The following is a 19534-nucleotide window of genomic DNA, read 5'->3' on the forward strand; positions in this document are numbered from 1 at the left end:
AGATTATAATGTTGTTTTAAGTATTGCAGGATTAGTGATATAATATCGAACATAATACTTTTCTTGCACCTATTTTTCGTCAATTGTAATCTACAGATGTTTTTAATCCTACTAAAACTTGTACAGATATAAGATACCTTCAAGGCTGCAAGCTTTATTGCATGCATATTTATTAGTAGCACATTTAGTAGTACTCCCTTAGGCATTGGCTAATGTCTAAGGGGAAGGCTTTCGTTAAGCAGTGGACGTCTCTCGGCTAATTATGGTGATACCTATGTCCAGACGGTAAGCGTTAAGCGCGCGTCTTGATAACGTGCGCTTTACAACAACATGCATTTTATTCAGCCTAAAATCCCTGCGTTTTGTGCGCAATTTGAATAAAATGTGTGTATCAAAACATAGGCCAATATTTATTAAAAAAAAAAAAAATATTTATATTAGGCGGCGAACTAGATAATTTTGTGTTTCGACAAACAGACTATTAAACCGCGGATAACCACTAGTTGATAATTCAGAACAAATTACTTCAGATATTTTTTGAAAAACACCTAATCTCTAACTTGTCATTTAAGACAAAGGTTATCATCATATTTCAGCTATCTTTCAGACCCACGCGACTGTTTCATGGTGACTAAATAATACAACCTAACTTACTATCTATTACAGTTCACAAATTGTAATCTTTCTGATAATTTTATTTACTTTTTATTGTAGATATATAATTAATACAAATCTCAGTGGTTATTAGAGAGTTGAAGGCCGGTCTCAGCTAGTTATTTAAGAGTTTGACGTGTAAAAAAGTTACATTGTAACCTATTTGCAAAATAAATATCATTTAAGAAGTAAAGTTCAACTTATAGATAGACTGTTAGAATTTCCACTGATAAGTAAGGCTTAGTTTAACTTATAAATAGTGTTGCAATTTCGACTGATAAGTAAGGCGTCTCTTTTTTTCATGGGAATAATCACCTAATGACTTCTCCTGCCTTGGACGAGCGGGAGTGTCAGACTGTTACTGACTAAAAACCACCCTGTTCATACTCCTGCTTTTCGAGCCTACTAGGCTGTCCGCAGCTCCGTGAGGCAGTCCACAGCTCCGACAAGGATCGATAACTATATGGTGCAAAATATGTGTCAATGAGAGGTTTTTGATTTTCCGAAAATTTCACAATAAATAGTACAAAGTCTGGAGTTGACTCCGATATTTATGGCAATAGCTTTACCCCCAGTTACAGTAACATATACATACATGATAATACAACTGAACTATGTGCTGTTGCTCTGTCTGATCTCCATTCGAAGCTACACTCTGGAACGAGCGCCTAACTTCACTGATATACAGACTGACGGACAATTCAGCCTTGACGTTTCAGTAACAGATGCATGATTTAGGATATAACTGAACTATGTGCTGTTTTTCTGTCTGATGATCTATCTACTATGGAGATTAAAAGGAAAAAATAAACACTTAGAACTTCCTTATAAGAAAAGATATTGTAACTCTACATATATAAAAAAAATATACCTACTTTACCGCGTATTTTCCAATAAAGACATTTTTGCAAGACAAGACTTGATTGATGTGTCTTTAGTAAATAGTAAATAGTCGATACGATATGTACGTATAAGTACGTATATACGATTCTTACGTATCGACTATTTCGCTTCATTACAGTCATCAGTCTTTTCATGCTCGTCGGTTAAGTGTACTTTAAATTTGGTCAGACGGACCAGGTTTTTTATTAGCGTTGATAAATCTACGTTTGGCCACCAACTTACTTCTAGAACGGCGAAGCGAAGATGTGGCCAAAGATGGATCACACAGGCTTAGAAAGTACCTATTCACTCTGACCTTGAAAAGACACGGGTAGTATTTCCGTATAGATTGCCGATATATTAGAGTCAAAGCATTTATTTCAATTAATCATTATAATTAATTATAATTGGGCACATTTGAAACGGCAAATTGATTCGTCTGTCTGTCAGTGAAGTTAGGTATTCGTTCCAAATTGTAGCTTCGAATGCACGTACAAATCTGCATATTACGAATTACAAATACACATATCTCTATGTAAATTTATCAAGATTAATTACTATGTAAAGAGTAAATTCTTAGTATTATCAAATTCAGACTTTAGATAGGTATTCAGACATCTGTCAGACAGATGTCCTAAAGTAGATTTCCTAAAGTACACAAGTAGTTTTACTTGACTAACATTTAAATAAGATATTGTTAAAGATTGTGGCCAAAAATAAATATACCTGCTTTGCATCTGCGGTTTGGTCTGTGTGTTTTAATTCGAATAAATTTTCTCGAGTACTTACTCGATACAGGGGACTCCCCATCCTAAGTATGTAGGTAACCGCTTTAAAAACAAATATACCGTGAAAAGTGTACCTTTTGTGAATCGGTTCAAAGTAACTAAAATAAACGATGTTCAATTCTACATACAAATGTTCGTACGAACAAAATCGCGAGTTAAAAGGAAAAAAGCAATTGAGTACCCAACACTCATCAACAGCCTATAAGTGGCCACTCCTGACCAAAGGCTTCTTCTTCTCACATGGAGGTTTGAGTGTTAATCAATGCGTGAGTTGGCGATTTCAAACTTTTAAAAATTATAAGTCCAGGTTTCCTCACAATATTTTCGTTCGCCGTTTATCAGTGGTGACTAAATATGCTTAGAAAGTACATAGATATATCTCCAAAAAAGTCACATTGGTACTTGCTGTTGGTAAGTCATTTAAGTTTCAAATCCGCAGCCTCATACATGAGAAGCAGGCATCTTAAATCTCCGGGCTACGACACTCATTGGGTAGGCAATGTGATGCATTCATTTGAGTCTTGTGCGAATTGTGTGGTACATACAATATGACGATCAATTTTTATTATACATGCAGAAAGATGTAAACTCAAATAAATAACAGTCAATTTACGATTGGACAAGTAAAACAATATTTAAGATTACGCTATTTTATTTTGTACATCTGTTATCAGACACGATATAGTAAATAGTGCCTAAGTAAATGACGTAGGAAGTTCAGCGCTATCTCAGTGTTTATCCAGATGTTTTCACAGCATCTTGTTTGTGATAAACTTGGACATAAGTAAATGTAACACGTAACAGGTTGGCTATATTTCCGTGGGGTAGGTAGAGGTGATTCTGTAGTGTACTTTTTATGCAAACGACAAACGAACCGACGGATCACGCGATGGTAAGCAATTAGCGCCGCCCTAACTGCGCTGTTGGTCTTTTGAAGGGATATAGCCTCCTGTGACCTCACAAATGCACGTTTCCTGTGAAACAATGAATTTATTTTTGTAGCCTACTATAAAAGAGCACTTTTACACGTCAAAATTATTTAAATCTAGATGAAGTCGGCGTGGTACTATGGTATCCCTTCAGTCGAGCTGGCGCATTATCGCCGAAGCAACCCACTATACAATATAAATTCAGATTCGCGATCTATGAAAAAAATATATAAGGTGATTTAATCTCTGCCTCGGTTTTAATGGAAGGTAGTGTTGTGTTTGAAGATTACAATAGTGAAGAAATTTCGTAGCCCCTATATAATACCATACGCAGAAAATTATATGGATCAGTAAGGTATTTTAAACCCACAGCTAAATTATATTAAACTAATCCAAAGGTGTTTGTAGGCCAAATCCATTTTGAATATTTGATGAAGCTACAGAACAAAGACGAAGTATTACAAGGAAAACTCGATGAAAAACAATGTCACTGAGAATAATTGAATTAATTATATGCAAGTACTGTAGTAGCATCGAGAGACGATCGAGAGATAGTCACTGGAGGAAATCTATTTATTATTTTCTGTACATACAACACAAAGGACGTCTGACTTGATGATCATGAATATTAGGTTATAAATATATTTCTTTAGAACTTGCAACATTTACCATGTTTATTAAATACAATTAAGATCAGTTCATCAGTGATCATGGCGCTTGCAACAGTGCCAAAATGTCGGAAAGTCAAATAAATTTATAAAACATGGTAAAAGTCCCGTTGCAATTTCTCAAATAGTTCTTTTGTCAATTTAATTGTTTGAATAATGTGTATCAAATAAGCCTGCAAGACCTACTGCTACATACTGAATACAAATTCTTATTCAATAACAAGAATTTTATATCAAAAAAAACAATTCCTTGAAAACATCCGGCTCACAAAAAAAAAACGCTTATCCAAACAAACCCTTAAACCTAAAGCCCTTCCCTAACCAATAACTTCCCTAAAATCTATTTTTACACAATTATATTTATCACGCAACGCTATCGGCATAGAAGTTGATAATGGAGTCGTATTTAAGGCGTATCGAGCGGTCAAATACACCAGTGTGAACGTAGTATCGCTGCTTAGACGTACTGACGCTCTGTCAGTGGACGGGAGAGCGCGTGCGACTGCGAACATCGCGAAAAAAAAAAAAAAATCGAAAAAATATTTTTATCCGCGAATTAAATCCGGCTAGTAAATTACATCTGGACAGTTTTGAAGACATCAAGAGGAATACTATAGACGTGGTTGACCAGAACAGCAGACGCCATGACGAAGACCGAAGTTTCAATAAATATACTCAGGAAACTAGTCCTCGACTGTTTCCTACTAATTGGATGTAAGTGTTAACTTTTTTTTAAGTGATTATCTGCCGCACTGAGACACGTTTAACGATTACTTAAACTATGCCTCAGTAAAGATTATTTCCTAAAGCAATTGCTAAAGACTGGGTTAAGTAACCATTAAATGACTCTGAGTACGACGATTGTGATTATATGAGTTACATTAATAGTCAACTTAGTTTTATAACATTGCTATTGATAGTAGTAGTCATAACGACTGAATGACTGAATTAGATTCTGATAACAAGAAAATACTAGTTGTGTGAATTTTTCTAATCATTGCCTAACTTCTAACTAATGCTAACATTACATAGAACTTAAGACAGGATATTTACCATGTTTATTAATGTCTATGAGTTTCCGATAATTCGGCACTGTTGCAAGCGGCGAACACCAGAGGTGTTACAAGTGCGTTGCCGGTTTTGGGGGTTAGGAATTTAAGGGTTATTGGAGAATCGGGGATTGAGAAGATTGGGAAGGAGGAGTAATTGCCCCACCGGTAACCTCACTCACATAACGAAACAACGCAAGCGTTGTTTCACGTCAGTTTTCTGTGAGGCCGTGGTATCACTCCGGTCGAGCTGGCCCGTTCGTGCCGAAGCATGGCTCTCCCACACTTATCTTAGTAACCATAGCCCATTTCAAACAGGCGTGGTTATGAACTAACACAGGATGATTATTTAGTGACACATCGTTTTCCGATAGTACATCTTTTAACTCGTTTAAAATCCAACCGAGCGATTTTAAACGGCTGCTAATGGTTTCTGGTCACTTGTAGTGATTACAGTAATTTACTCGTTCAAGTACCGTGACTATAAATAACATAATATCGTTACCAACGCTATTATATTAGTGTTTAGAGAATGTGTGTAGGCTGTATTTTAACGTGGATGGGATTTAAAAGAACTGTTTTGATTTTCGACCCCTTGTTAACACATTAAACGCCATGGGGGGCAAAAATGACTGGCGTTAGCGAAAAATTTGCCTTCAATAGTTTTTGAATTATGTGGTCAGGTGGGCAAAGTTTCTCAAATTCTCCATTGGGTATTTTTATGGTAAAGCCGGTAAACGAACAGGCGGATCACCTGATGGTAAGCAATCGCCGCCGCCCATGGACATCTGAAATACCAGAGGCATTACAAGTGCGTTACCGGCCTTTTGGGGGTTTGGAATTTAAGGGTTGTTGGGGAATCTCCACTCCATCGGCCATTTTCTTTCTTAGTGCTATAGGCTCTTATTTTGTCTATTCTTCTTCTTTTTATCCTTATCCCAAACTACTCAATATTGGCACAATATGTCTTCTTTCTCCATTCTCCACTATCAGATGTAATTCTATGTTTCTCTTACACATGATTTTTACATCATCTATCAACCTTTAGTCGTTATTTTCCTTTCCATTCCTCTTTGTGCGTTTAATATCAAGGTAAGAATTACTATGTGTCACACATACTAAAGATCTTAACCTTTTTTTGAGGGGGCAAAATCATCCAACGACTTCTCCCGCCTTGGGCGAAGCGAGAGGGAGTGTCAGACTCGTACTGACTAAAAACCACCCCGTTCCTACTCCTGCTCTTCGAGCCGGAGCCCCGGTTACCCGCTAGGTAGTCCGCAGCTCCGGAAAGTCGTTAACCTAACCATAACAATTGGCAATTTATTAACGACAAAACGTTAAGAAAATTTTCCTTATGTGCTTAAAACAAAAAACGGAGGCTTGGCCAACAAACTTAGAAACTCGTTTGTGTTTGCTATAGAACTCGTATGAGACCTTAAATATGTATAAACTAAACATACATTCCGCAAATCGTGTTTTTTGTGTTATTTGACATAATTAATATAATATATTCGCGAAGTTTTTTTATTCTTTCGTTTACGTCTCCATGGTTTTCTGGTTTACGATTTTGGCTGCTTTGTTTTAGTGGCTTTAAAATGTATAGTAATAGAAGTGAACTCTATCTGCCGCACTCAGAGTCATTTAATGGTTACTTAACCCAATCCTTAGCAATAGTTTTCGATACAAAATCGTTGCTAAGGAATAGTTTAAGTAATCATTAAATGACTTTGAGTGTGGCAGTATAAGTGATTTATGGATACTAATCTAGGAAGGCAAAGCATTAATCATTAGCCGAAATAGGTACATCATCTGCTTAACAAAAAGGTCCATCTTAAGATTTACTATCCAAATATTGCTATAGTCACTACATTTGGCAGGTTCATCGCAGTTAAGTAACTAACAATTTGAAACCGTGACCGGAGATTGATCACAGCTTATTAAACGGTACTCATAGCTGACAAAAAAATATTTTAAGAGCATATCACATGTTAACGGCACCGTTCCAACCCAGCAATTAATTTATCATTTAAATTTGAACAGTAAATCTTATGTCGTATGATATATTTTATAACGTCAATACAAAAAGGCTGTTAGCACGGTCCACATGCTGACAGCGCGCTTATTTTCGTGCCGTGTCCTATTTGTGTCCAATGACCCTTAGATTTAATGTAAGCATTTCTTTCTTCAAACCATTTCGACCAATCACAGTTATGTTTTAATTCATGTCCTCAAATATATTCATATTCATTTATTTGCTTTCCACAATGTATGTATGTAGATATTTTAGTCCTACAGGTAAAAGTAACAATTATCGACCCTGTTTGAGCACAGCAATTTTAAGGATATAAAAAAGCGGGCTTCAAATATAACATTATTTTAAACATTGTTTATTTGTCTTAGTTTAGGAATACTTAAATATTTATAATTATTGAGATCTTTAAATATACTTTGTAGGTGATTACAGACCTTCTGACTAATAGGTATTTGGTATTCATTTGTTTCAGTGGGGCTATGCATATGTGCAACGAATGTTCTCTGGCAGCCGTTCCAAAGAGGTTTCTTCTGCGGAGACCAGAGCCTCATGTACCCCTACAAGGGAGACACTGTCACAGTACTTATGTTAAGGCTTGTTGGACTACTACTACCTATTTCAGCGGTGAGTACCTATTTATCATCACTACGTAGTATATATTAAATGAACAAAGTCGCTTTCCGCCGTCAGTCCGTATGTATGCTTAGAACTCTTTCAAACTACGCATTGGATTTTGAAGCTGTTTTTTGTACTTTTTAAATACGTTGCGTTTGTGTGTGTGTGTTTTTACAACATACAAGTTCACATACACATAACACCCTGACCCGAAACAACAATTTATGGATCACATAAAGAGTAGTTCCGTGCAGGAATCGAACCCGCAACGTTGCGCGGCAGTTGGTAGTCAAGTCAAGTTTTAAATAGATATAGTAATCCAAGAGGAGGAAAAGCAAGAGATATATATTGTTCTGGGCATTTTCAATATTGAGTAATAATTTCCATCTGGATCCGCAGATTATGTGATTGAGTAACAATAATTATATCAGAACTTTTACTCATAATATCAGTATAAACATCATGGTATCGAATCAGTAATGTTACGATTTAAAACAACATTCGATCCGCTATTTTTAAACAAATTTGAGAATTATTTAAACACGCACATTCTCTACATTTGTTGCCATTTATCAAGACACGTGTTTAACCTTCGATTCTTGTAAAAAATATTTTAATTTTTAATGAACCGAGGCGGATTTTATAACTAGTTTTTCAAAAAAAAAGGCTGATCTAATGCTCGACAACATAACTAAGATATAAAATTTGCTACGCACATTTGTCTTTTGAGCACCATACCTCACAAATCCGATGAGGTCAATTTCCTAGATATGAAATTAAAATAAAGATTACACTTTTTAATCTTCTATTATCTTTCTTTATTTTCCTCGTTATTTACCAATCAATCTCAATAACTTGTCTGTTCATAGATTTGCTTATCAGTCACTTGTGTTGTGATACCACAAGTGATGAATACTAGATTTTCCAGACTAGATTTCAAACCTAGTATTTGAAAAATTGAGATCAAGTTTGTTCTTCCTTACATGGGAGCCAATAATAATGGACTGAAACTAAATCATCAGTAACCTTAGTACGAGTTTAATTTACGTTGAACGAAAACGAAACGAGGAAAATGACATTCCATGTGACCGCAACACAGATAAAACATCACGTTGCTATTAATTATCATTTCTAATTACATTCTTAACTAATTGACCCATTATACAACTCAGTAAGTGATGGTTACCGTGGCCTATGAACGATTGCAACACTTGGGGCATTACATGTGCCTTGCCGACGCTGAAAAAATGTTTACTCCCTCCTTGAAGAACCCTAGACTATCTTATAGTGGAGCATACAAAAGCCATTGACTTCCAATGACTACCATTTAAGAAAATGAGACATAAAAGTGAAATTATAACAATACTTTTCCGTATTACCATATTTTTTCAATTTAATTTTCCCGCAAAATCTGATGACACATGAAAATGCATACCTATCGATATTACGTCTGCTGAAGCAATTGATTTACTTAAAGACATATTTAAGATAAGAGATTATCTTGTACTTGCATTGTAGTGATAAAATTATTTCTGTGAAAAAATATGACTAAGACAATTATTACGTCCGGTGGCGTTTATTAGTAATGATTTTACTCAATTATCCTATTACAACGTTAATCCATTTAATTTTAGATTTTTTTATGATATAAGCCGGTAAACGAGCAGACGGATCACCTGATAGTAAGCAATCGACGCCGCACATGGACTCCAGAAACACCAAAGGGGTTACAAAAATGCGTTGCAGGCCTTTTGGTGGTTAGGAATTTAAGGGTTGTTGGGGTGAGGCCATGGTATCCGGCCGGTTGAGCCGGCCCATTCGTGCCGAATTAGTCAATATTATCAAAACAATAATTTGATGTCAGTTTCAATATCTTTCTTTTATCGATTATCGACAAAAAAAATGTTTTCGTACGATACTCATGTAAAATAATCATTACTTAAAACATTTCTTAAAAATTTATGGACCTTTTGTATTTTTTGTTTCTAAAACTACTTTTACTAGTCAGCTATTCGCACTGAACATCCGTATTATCATAGTAGCACATCCAGTAATTGTCTCAACTCTCATCGTCTACGTCTGCGTGCCTTCCGCTGGTATTGAATGCAGGGACCAACTATGCACTTATCCTATTGACGGCCATACAGCACGATAATACGCACTATATTGATGGCATAACGGATGGAAAATACCAATGTTTCAATTGGTTAATCATTGGATTTTGAACCTACAATAAACTGTTACTAAAGTCCATTTTTAATATCACTCTTTTGTTCTTAAGTAAGTAATTAAATGCGTGCATTAACTATACTTGATTAGGCCTTTTATTTAACATTTCGCTTCTCTTAATTAAGTTCTAATAGAAATATCAGATGGCTTAGTACGAGTTTGTTTTACGTTTAGCGAGATCAAAACGACGAGCGTTCGACGCTCTGATTGGCCGGCACGAATGAACCAACCAATCAAAGCACCGAATGCGCTCTCGTTTCGTTTCCGTTCAGCGTAGAGCAAACTCTTTCTAAGGGTACAGAAAAGTAGCATGATACTCTAAGAACATTAAGATTTAAAATGGTAAAAAAAGTAATCTAATCAGTGAAAAATAACCGATTAAAAAAGGAATCAAGTCCATTTATCTATAACTAGCTACTTCCGCGCGGTTTCACCCGCTCTGCTCGGCTCCTATTGGTCATAGCGTGATGTTTTATAGCCTATAGCCTTCCTCGATAAATGGACTATCCAACATAAAAATAATTATTCAAATCGGACCAGTAGTTCCGGAGATTAGCGTTATTTGTATAGATTTGTATAGATAATTGAAAAGTATAAAACGCACTACCCCGCCCATTAATCCATCAATTACATATGCCAGCTACAGAAAACACGAGATTTTCTTCAATCACCACACAAACTCATTTCAATCACTGATCAATCTCAAGTACAGGCTGACGTCACGATACATAGTCGTACGTTCGCACCGTATCTTCACACGTGCGTTAGGCCGCGTTTCCATTGAAGCGGAGCGGGGCGGAGAAGAGCTTAGCGGTGCACGAATTGACCAATCACTATGCTCGAAATCTCCGCTCCGCTTCAATGGAATCAACATGAGCGGGGCAGAGCAGAGCTGAGCGGATATTCATAAAAATATATAGCGAGACGATGCGGTGCGGAGGGCAGCGGGGCGGTGCTATGCGGAGGACAGCGGGGCGGTGCGGAGCAGCGCGGTGCGGTACTGTACTGTACTTAAGACAAGGATAGTGACACTAACACGACGCCAATGCTAACGTGTGACAGAGACATATAATCGAGTACCGAGTATTGTCGAATAAGCACGAAGATTCACGAAGTAACCAAAAAGGGATGTCCAAGTAGCGTGAGTGAGGGTGTTGTTTATCGATTTTCTTAAAATCGATTACTACGAAACAAATTACTTATCAAACAAAAATATATTTATTTTCAATGTTATATTGATGTTTTAAATTTTCTTAAACAGTCGTTACTCAAATAGTCGTTAATGATAATTGATATTCAAGTAAATCATAACTTTCAATTGAGAAAATACTTTCTTTTAGTTTTATTTTCATGTCGAAATATCGTTTATAAAATTAACTATATTTGTAAATCTTATTTAGTTTAATATATCATATAAAAAAAACAATAAACTCTAAATGAAAATATCGATTGCGATATTTCATCGATAAAGGGTCTATTGTATTTAGACACATGGTCAATCTCTCAATATGATTCCAAAAGTATGCTCCGCTCCGCCTCACTCCACTCCGCTGATCATTTTTCACCGCTCGTCACCGCTCCTCTCCGCCCCTCTCCGCCCAGCTCCGCGTCAGTGGAAACACTGACCACTTTTCACCGCTCTTCTCCGCTCCTCTCCGCCCCGCTCCGCGTCAATGGAAACGCGGCCTTAAGCCAATCTGCAATCAAATCTGCAGCAATAATTACCTATTGTTAGCCTAAAAGGACTGACATTGTCCAACCACACATTTTCCATTACAATGAAGTTGAAAAATGGTTGTCTTTTATAATTATTTTTATCGATGACTGTGGAATCATTTGAAATCTGTAGTACTATAGTAGTACTGGGTCGGTTAAAGTTAAATTCGTTTATTTTTAACGTGTATTCAGTAATTGGTTCGGTTGATTGGTTACCGTAATTGCAAGGTTATTGAAGGTAAGATGTGACGGTTCGAAGTTAGAAGAATTGATTTAGGTTACGAGAATAAGTTAAATGTTTTAATGACTGAATGGGTGATTGCAATTTACACGGTTGCAGTGATTTTCATTACACTGTTGATAAAATGGCATAGTAAAGTAGTTGTTAAATGGAGCCTTTACGAATCTACGATTAGGAAGGAGTACTATTCCATTTTTCCGTCTTTTTCATTATTGAAGATCTTAGAGGAGTCTCTCTCATCATAAAGCATAATAAATGTCTATCTTCAAGTGCCTAAGTTATTGAAAACAATGCTTTTGCTTAGACTTTATACTAATCATCTATGTATTTTGTCCTCAGTTCCTGATTTGTGAGTGGACACTCCTGCGCAACGTGCGCGACAGTGAGCGGTGTCTGGGCGTGCGCATCCCTGCCTGGGTGCGTGGTTTCTACAGCACCCTCGTCTGCTTCGCCATCGGAACCTGCTTCGTCGAGATCGCTGTCAACATCTCCAAAAATGTCATTGGAAGACCTAGACCTCACTTCTTTGATGTAAGTTTGATTCAGTATTATTGTTATCATTAGAACTTGAGACGGGATATTCGTTTATGAGTTTCCGATATTTCGGCACTGTTCACGGATCACGGATGACCTGACTCAGTTCATCAGAATTTAATAAACATAGTAAATATCCCGTCTCAAGTTCTACTTGATATTGTTAGTGGCTATGACCGTTTAAAAACTTACACAGTATTAGGATGTCTCCTTGAACGATAGTAGTTATCCAAAAACAGCATGTTTAGTTAAATATTTTGGTCACTTGGAAACTATTAACATATCTATCTCAATGAATATGAAAAAAAATATTAAGGCAAAAATGTTTTTCCTAACTTTTATTATTTTAGTTGTACCTATCTCAGAAAGTAGTTCTGTCTAGTCTTTCTAAAGTATTCGATGTGTTCATTGCATATAAAGTAGCTACTTACTTTCAAGATAGTGTTTGAAGTACCAGAATTAGTATATGGAACAAACAGTAGCATTTGCTACTAACACAATTGAAAGATTAATTATAAGTACTTACAGTATCTTATTAGAAATAAATGTGACGTTTAAGTAAAGCAATATTATATTTATCAATACAATTCAACATTTTCCTGAATCATACGTATTATGTAGCAGAAGCATTTTAGAAAAAATAGGCGTTCCTCAAGGTTCAGTTCTGGGTCCATTCCAGTTTTTTTTATCTGATCCTTGTGATATACCTTAGGTATATTTAATTTAAAAGAAATCACAATAGACTCTTTTCTAACAATTGTTATTTAATATATACATAACTGTTACATTTATTACAAAAACCAGTATAATAATAAGGATATAAAATGCGTTATGTTTAGTAATATGGATTTATTTCCTGGATTATATCTATTGACATAAAATGACGTATATATCGTAGTAAGTTCCTTATTTATGTTGTCGTAAATCATTATTTACTATGTTTACGATTGATTAATAGTATTATTGAGGTTTATCTAATTCATGACGTATTTTATAGTAATTACATAATTACTTTGAAGTATGAAGTTAACAATGAAGATATGATTGCAGGAGGTTGTGGGTTCAATATCGAGTTAGAGTTCTTTGACATTCCTAAATTAAGAAAATTGTTTTTGATTTTATAAACGCTAGTTTATATCATTATGATGGCAATTGATGATGATGATGTCAACATTTCAAGAGGTTCCCATCTTTCCTTTACGTAAAAACCTTTTTGTTTACTCACTCTCTTACAGATGCAACGACACGACTTTTATCCCCGAAGGGGTAGCCAGAGGTGCACATTACGACACGTAATGCCGCTATACAATGTACACCCACTTTTTACCATTTGTGTTATAAAATTATTTATTTTCTTTTCTTTTTTTCCAGATCTGCCAACCATCAATAAACTGCAGCTCCTTGGAATGGCAGGACCGGTACATCCAGTCCTCAGACTACACATGTACAGGACCACAGACTGACAAGTACGAGGACATGCGCAAGAGTTTCTTGAGTGGACACTCTGCGTGGGCAGCGTATACTATGGTTTATTTAGCTGTGAGTATTTTGGTTTAATGTTTTTGGGTTTACAGTTTATTATTGAAATTTAATTATATTGATTTGGAATTCTACTTTGAATATTTTTTTGAATGATAGCGATATTTTAAGAAGTATAATATCTGGTTCGAAAAAAATTAATATTAGCTCTAACTGTTACTTTGTCTACACTATTTTCTATTTCGAAATTATCATTCATAGAGTCTGGACATTTGTCGCATAAAAAGCAAAGGTATCCAAATATAGATTTGCAAATCGTTCTTTCTATGATTATCTACGAACCAATATAGACTCTATTCCCTTATACTAAGTACCTCCACCTAATCCATCATCTTCTTCTTTCAGATGTACCTAGAAGGCCGAATGACCTGGCAGGGTACGAGGACACTCCGCCACGCCCTTCAGTTTGGAGTCGTGATGCTGAGCTGGTTCACCGCGCTCTCGAGGGTCACTGACTTCAAGCACCATTGGAGTGATGTGCTCGCTGGGTACTCCCTGGGCGTCGTGTTTGCTGTTGTCATGGTTAGTATTACATACCAGTACCAATTTGACCACCAAGTTCAAATTTTTGATAGTCAATTAAAACATCAAGCACTAGTCCCACTCGTAGCTGGTCGTACTCGGACCACCTAGCGGGTTCCGAGTCTCTGGCTGGATACATGAGTAAGGAACGGAGTGGTTTTAGTCAGCAAGAATCTGATAGTCTCTCTCACCTCACCCAATGCAAGAGAAGTTATTGGATAAAAAGACAGATTTCTTGATTCTTGAAAAATAGAAATAATTTTATCCTTCTATCGTAGGACAAAATTTATATTTTTAACTAAATTCAATATAGGTATTTAATTTAAGTCCATGAAATGTGAACATTGACATACACATGTTCAGAACAATACACAAGTTTTAAAATGTTACATTTGCTGACTTTAAGTATTAAATTTTACATCCAATGTCAGTTTTAGCCAATAAAAACGACAATTAACCATTCTGTACATCCAAGAACCCATTGTCTAGATTAAATTTAAATAATTAACATTAATATAATTTTACAACCGTTTTATACTCTTAATTAACCTGTTTACATACCTACCTTGTTAATTATGTAGGTATCCACTACGTCTCTAGATCAATGTTCAGTCGTTGACTTGTTTGCAGTATTTTCAAAATATTTACATGTTTTTATGATCTTATATCAGTAATGGGTTAATTATCATTCACCTGCATCGCATGATAATAAACTAGCTTTGCGCCTGCGGTTACACTCGCATGGCATCTCTATATATAAAAATCAATTGCAAATCAATTCTATCAATTCTTTAATCTCGATAAAACTCAAGAACGGCTGGACCGATTTGGCTAAACTTGTTGAATGTTTGTAGAAGTTCAAGGAAGTTTTGAAAGAGATATAATGTTTAAGGCGGTACAAAGTTTGCCGGGTCAGCTAGTACACAATATTTCTCGTGTGTATATTCTAATTCTGTGAGAATATTACGATAAACAAAATCTATACTAAGCTAAAAGAACTAGCTAATAAAACATTCATGGTTATTCCTTAACGAGTAAGTTTTTAGATGGTGTTTAACAACTTAATCGGTTCAGCAGTTTCAGAACGTACAATGCAAATGAACAAATAATAAAATCTTTCATCTTAACCCGGCGTCATGGGGGTGGAAAAGTGTTACACGGACGTTGGGGTGGGTCTCACCGACCCGTTCATAATGTCGAAATTATTTCAATAAATTTATAAATAACAAAGACTATTTTTATGCGTGTTTATATTTTTGGGTATTTTTTTGATTAAATAAAACACAAATATTATGTTATATTATGTTTTAATTATATATAATAACATTTAAAAAAAAGAACTAAAATTATCAACAAAAATTTTCTCTTCTACTTAAATGTAATTATATTATTATTAATTAACAATCAGTCTTAAAATTTAATGGCACTTTTTTGTAGGTAACTAAATAAATTTAAAAAATAAACAATTAATCATTTGGAATCATTATCTTTGGTACAGTCAGCACAGAAAGGTACTATATGTTCTACGCAGATATATTGCAATCGAATAGACAGTGGAATATCATCATTATCAGACTCTGAGATATCCTGTTCTGTGTCAATTGAAATACTACGCTCCCTCAAGTGATCTTCTTCGTCACACACATCCTGGTCTGACAACTCAGTATCAGAGTCAGACTCTTGTAAAATTGCCAGAATACGCTGTCGTTCAGCCTCTTCACGGTCCATTTTTACTAAGTACCTACAAAAAATACAAATAAAATACATTGAACTATATATAACCAGTTACAATTGTAAATAACAATAAAAATCAAAAATAAAAATGATAAAAACACAGATAATAAGTGAAACAATATGTATACAAAATGGCGCGAAATTGTTACACCGACTGCGGGGATGGGTCTCACGTACCTTTTTTAACTTTGTGCACCTGTATCTCCCACTGCGGCCATGGCAGGACTAACGTGTAGCTTGCGACGCGTAGGACAACTCAACAGCTCCAGCTATTGAGAAGAGCAGCAACGTCACACGCATAGTAACCGAACTACAAGCGAAATAAAATGTGGTGGGTCGCACAGACCCAACCCCCATGACGCCGGGTTAATTGTAGTTTATTAGTATAGATTCAATCAACTTTAATGGTTGTTTATCGATATTATTCTCTTAACCTATTAACATTTTGGATTTGTTGACAAGAAATGGGACACTGAACCTGTGTAGTGTAGATTTAATCTGTAAATAATGTATAAATAGCTACCCATTAATAAATAAATGAATAATTAAAGCAAGTTGAAGATGACAGAACAAATATAGCTGTAGATAAGATAAATATTGATCAAATTTAATATTTCTCCATGTTACGGTTAAACATTACAGTAATATCTTAAACTCTTATCAATAACACTTAATTTAGGAAATACGCTCAGTGAATTTGTAGAAGAATATTATAGGGTCATTCAATATCGTAGATAGATTGTTTTACCAATATTTTTTTAAACTAGTGCGTATTTTGGAATGGGGCATATCATCCAATGACTTCTTCCCCGCCTTAGGTGAGGCGAGAAAGAGTGCAGATTTACTGACTAAAAACCACCATATTCCTACTCCTGCTACGAGCCGAAGCCCTGGTAACCGGCAAAGTTGTCCACTTAAAAAGCCTTAAATAAAAAATATATACAAAAAATAATAACCCAAACCAAACAATCCCCTTTCCTATATATAACAACTCGTAATTGAGTTGCCTTATAAACATGCTAACAAGATTACTCTCTTCTTTCCAGTGGGCGTGGGGCACAGATGTAGTTCAGAAGAAGAAGAACTGCAACTCGTTGCCGCAGTTCGAGATCGCCATCACCAGCCAGTCGATGCAGCCACAACGTTAAATAACAGTTTTACTTAACTAGACACACCAGAAGAATTCACGATTGCCTTCTTTGGGATTAGTGTAAAACGTCTCATTAGCCCTATATCGTGAGTCGTGAGCACAAAATGGAAACCTCTCATTAGGTTTTTAGACTTCTGAATTTCTCTATGTATCACTAAACCACCAGAAGATTATGCTACTTAAAGTTCTGTCTTATTTATGGCACTTTTCTATTTTGAAAGTGCTAAGGCAAAAATCGTTATTGCCATGCTAAATAGTGGACATTTCTGGGTCACATCTATCCACCTAGTCCTAGTCCACTATTGGACTATGGACCTCCTTTGAATTTAAAAAAATAACCCTAGCAGACTGTGGGCCCTTTCTGAATGACCGTCTGACTTAAGCTCTACGCTTGGCTGACGGATTGAAAATTGCAGATTATTAAGTTTATAAGAGAGCTTGTGCTGTAGCTGCTCGGCCTCTAGCAAATGTGTAATCCCGTAACTTAACGGCTCTTATACACCCACGTGAAGAGAAGGGCTGGTGGCTGATGCGAAAGATATATAAGAATATTCTCCTCTGTCATCACCGAATCTTCTTCGAATTTCTGAGCTAAATATGTTTCCACTGTTCTTTACCAAAGAAGTCAATCGAGAATACTTCTGTTTAGTTATGTTAACAACTAGTTATTTAATTAAATAGGCTGTGCAGTATATACGTTGTATCAACGTCTAGATTTATAAGAAATATTATTTAATGTGATAATTTAGGTTTATTAATGTTATTTAAATAAATTCTCATTATTATTTAACAGAATTTTACGGTGTTTTTTTTGATGGTGTATAATCATCCCATGACAGATCCCGCCTTAGGTGAGGAGTGAGGGACTGTCAGACTTTACGTTGAATGAAAACGAAACGACGCGTTTGGCACTCTAATTGGCCGGCGGGAATGAACCAACCAACGTAAACCCAACTCGTATTTAGGGTACTGATCCCAACTCGTTACTCTATAAAGAGTGAGTGAGTTTCCAAAAATACAAAGTCAAAGAGCATTTGCTTCAACTAAACCATTAACAGGTACTTTTGAAAATTCAACGAACAAATAGTCTGTCTGTCTGTTCATCAGCGAATATAGTTCGTTCCAAAGTGTAGCTTCGAATAGAGTAGAAAGAGCAAGAAACTCCATACAATACTCTTAAAAATATATTATATATTTTAGGTACAATCTCACGGTTACATTATACAATCCAAGATTGTACATATACATATACATATACATATATACCTATGTGAAGACAATGCCGAGACACTGCGAGACATAACACAATTGATATAAATAATCCACTAAGAGACCAACTCCTCATTATTCAGTTTTAAAATACCTTATCCACAATAAAATTCAAAGAGTTAGCATTTGAATTTTATTGGCTCTAACTAAAAAAGTAGTTACTAGAACAATGTCCTGATAAAATGAATAACAATTAACTACAAGATAAAAATACTAGATTAGGTACTTCATTTTGTCTGTAATTCTAATTCAAGAGTAGATAAAACATATTAGCCTTTCAAGTTTTTAATTACATTCGTGGCGCCATCTATCTAACCACATTTTAAATGCAGACACTCTTGCATTTTGTCTCCTAACAAAAATTTTATAGCAATACTACAATATCAAACTCGTTGCTGTATTTTTTAAATATGACGCCTGGATATTTTATTCTAATCGCTAATTTTAAAATGTAAGACTCATCTACACATATATAAATAGAAAAACTTTTGAAAATTTTCGCAGTATACGGCAACAGACTCCAATCGTTTTTAGGGTTCCGTAGCCAAATGGCAAAAAACGGAACCCTTATAGATTCGTCATGTCTGTCTGTCCGTCCGTCCGTCCGTCCGTATGTCACAGCCATTTATTTCCCAAACTGTTGGGCCTACATAGTTGAAACTTTGTAGGATGGTGTATTTCGGTAACCGCTATTCGAATTTTGAATAAAAATTAATAAATTTAAAAATTAAAGGGGGGCACTCCATACATGGAACTGATTAAAAAAAAATTTTTTCAGCTAACATATCCGTAATGGGTGTCTATGGATAGGTCTTTAAAAATGACATTAAGGTTCCTAAAATCATTTTTCGTGAAAATCAACCGTTTGAAAGTTAGACGCTTCCAAAGTGGAAAAATGAGTGTCCCCCCCTCCAACTTTTAAAATAATAGAGTGAGAAAACTAAAAAAAATATATGCTGTAGATTTCAATGGAAAATACCAAC

At 35.5% G+C, this 19534-nt stretch overlaps 1 protein-coding gene and 1 long non-coding RNA gene across 2 annotated transcripts; one reads left to right on the plus strand and one right to left on the minus strand.

Annotated features, from left to right (window-relative positions):
• Positions 1–3948: 3948 nt before the first annotated feature.
• Positions 3949–18077, plus strand: LOC118266466 (putative phosphatidate phosphatase). The gene is made up of 6 exons (XM_035579938.2): positions 3949–4635; positions 7475–7626; positions 12143–12334; positions 13709–13876; positions 14222–14398; positions 17179–18077. Exons 1-6 carry the CDS (start codon positions 4566–4568, stop codon positions 17278–17280), a joined length of 861 nt encoding a protein of 286 aa, XP_035435831.1. The 5' UTR covers positions 3949–4565; the 3' UTR covers positions 17281–18077.
• On the minus strand, positions 15689–17171 carry LOC126910844 (uncharacterized). Its single transcript, XR_007705411.1, has 2 exons — positions 16310–17171; positions 15689–16139 (listed from the first exon to the last, which is right to left on the minus strand). It is a non-coding gene; the product is annotated as an uncharacterized LOC126910844 (long non-coding RNA).
• Positions 18078–19534: the final 1457 nt, after the last annotated feature.

This window comes from Spodoptera frugiperda, chromosome 7 (assembly GCF_023101765.2).
Source record: "Spodoptera frugiperda isolate SF20-4 chromosome 7, AGI-APGP_CSIRO_Sfru_2.0, whole genome shotgun sequence".
NCBI lineage: Eukaryota > Metazoa > Arthropoda > Insecta > Lepidoptera > Noctuidae > Spodoptera > Spodoptera frugiperda.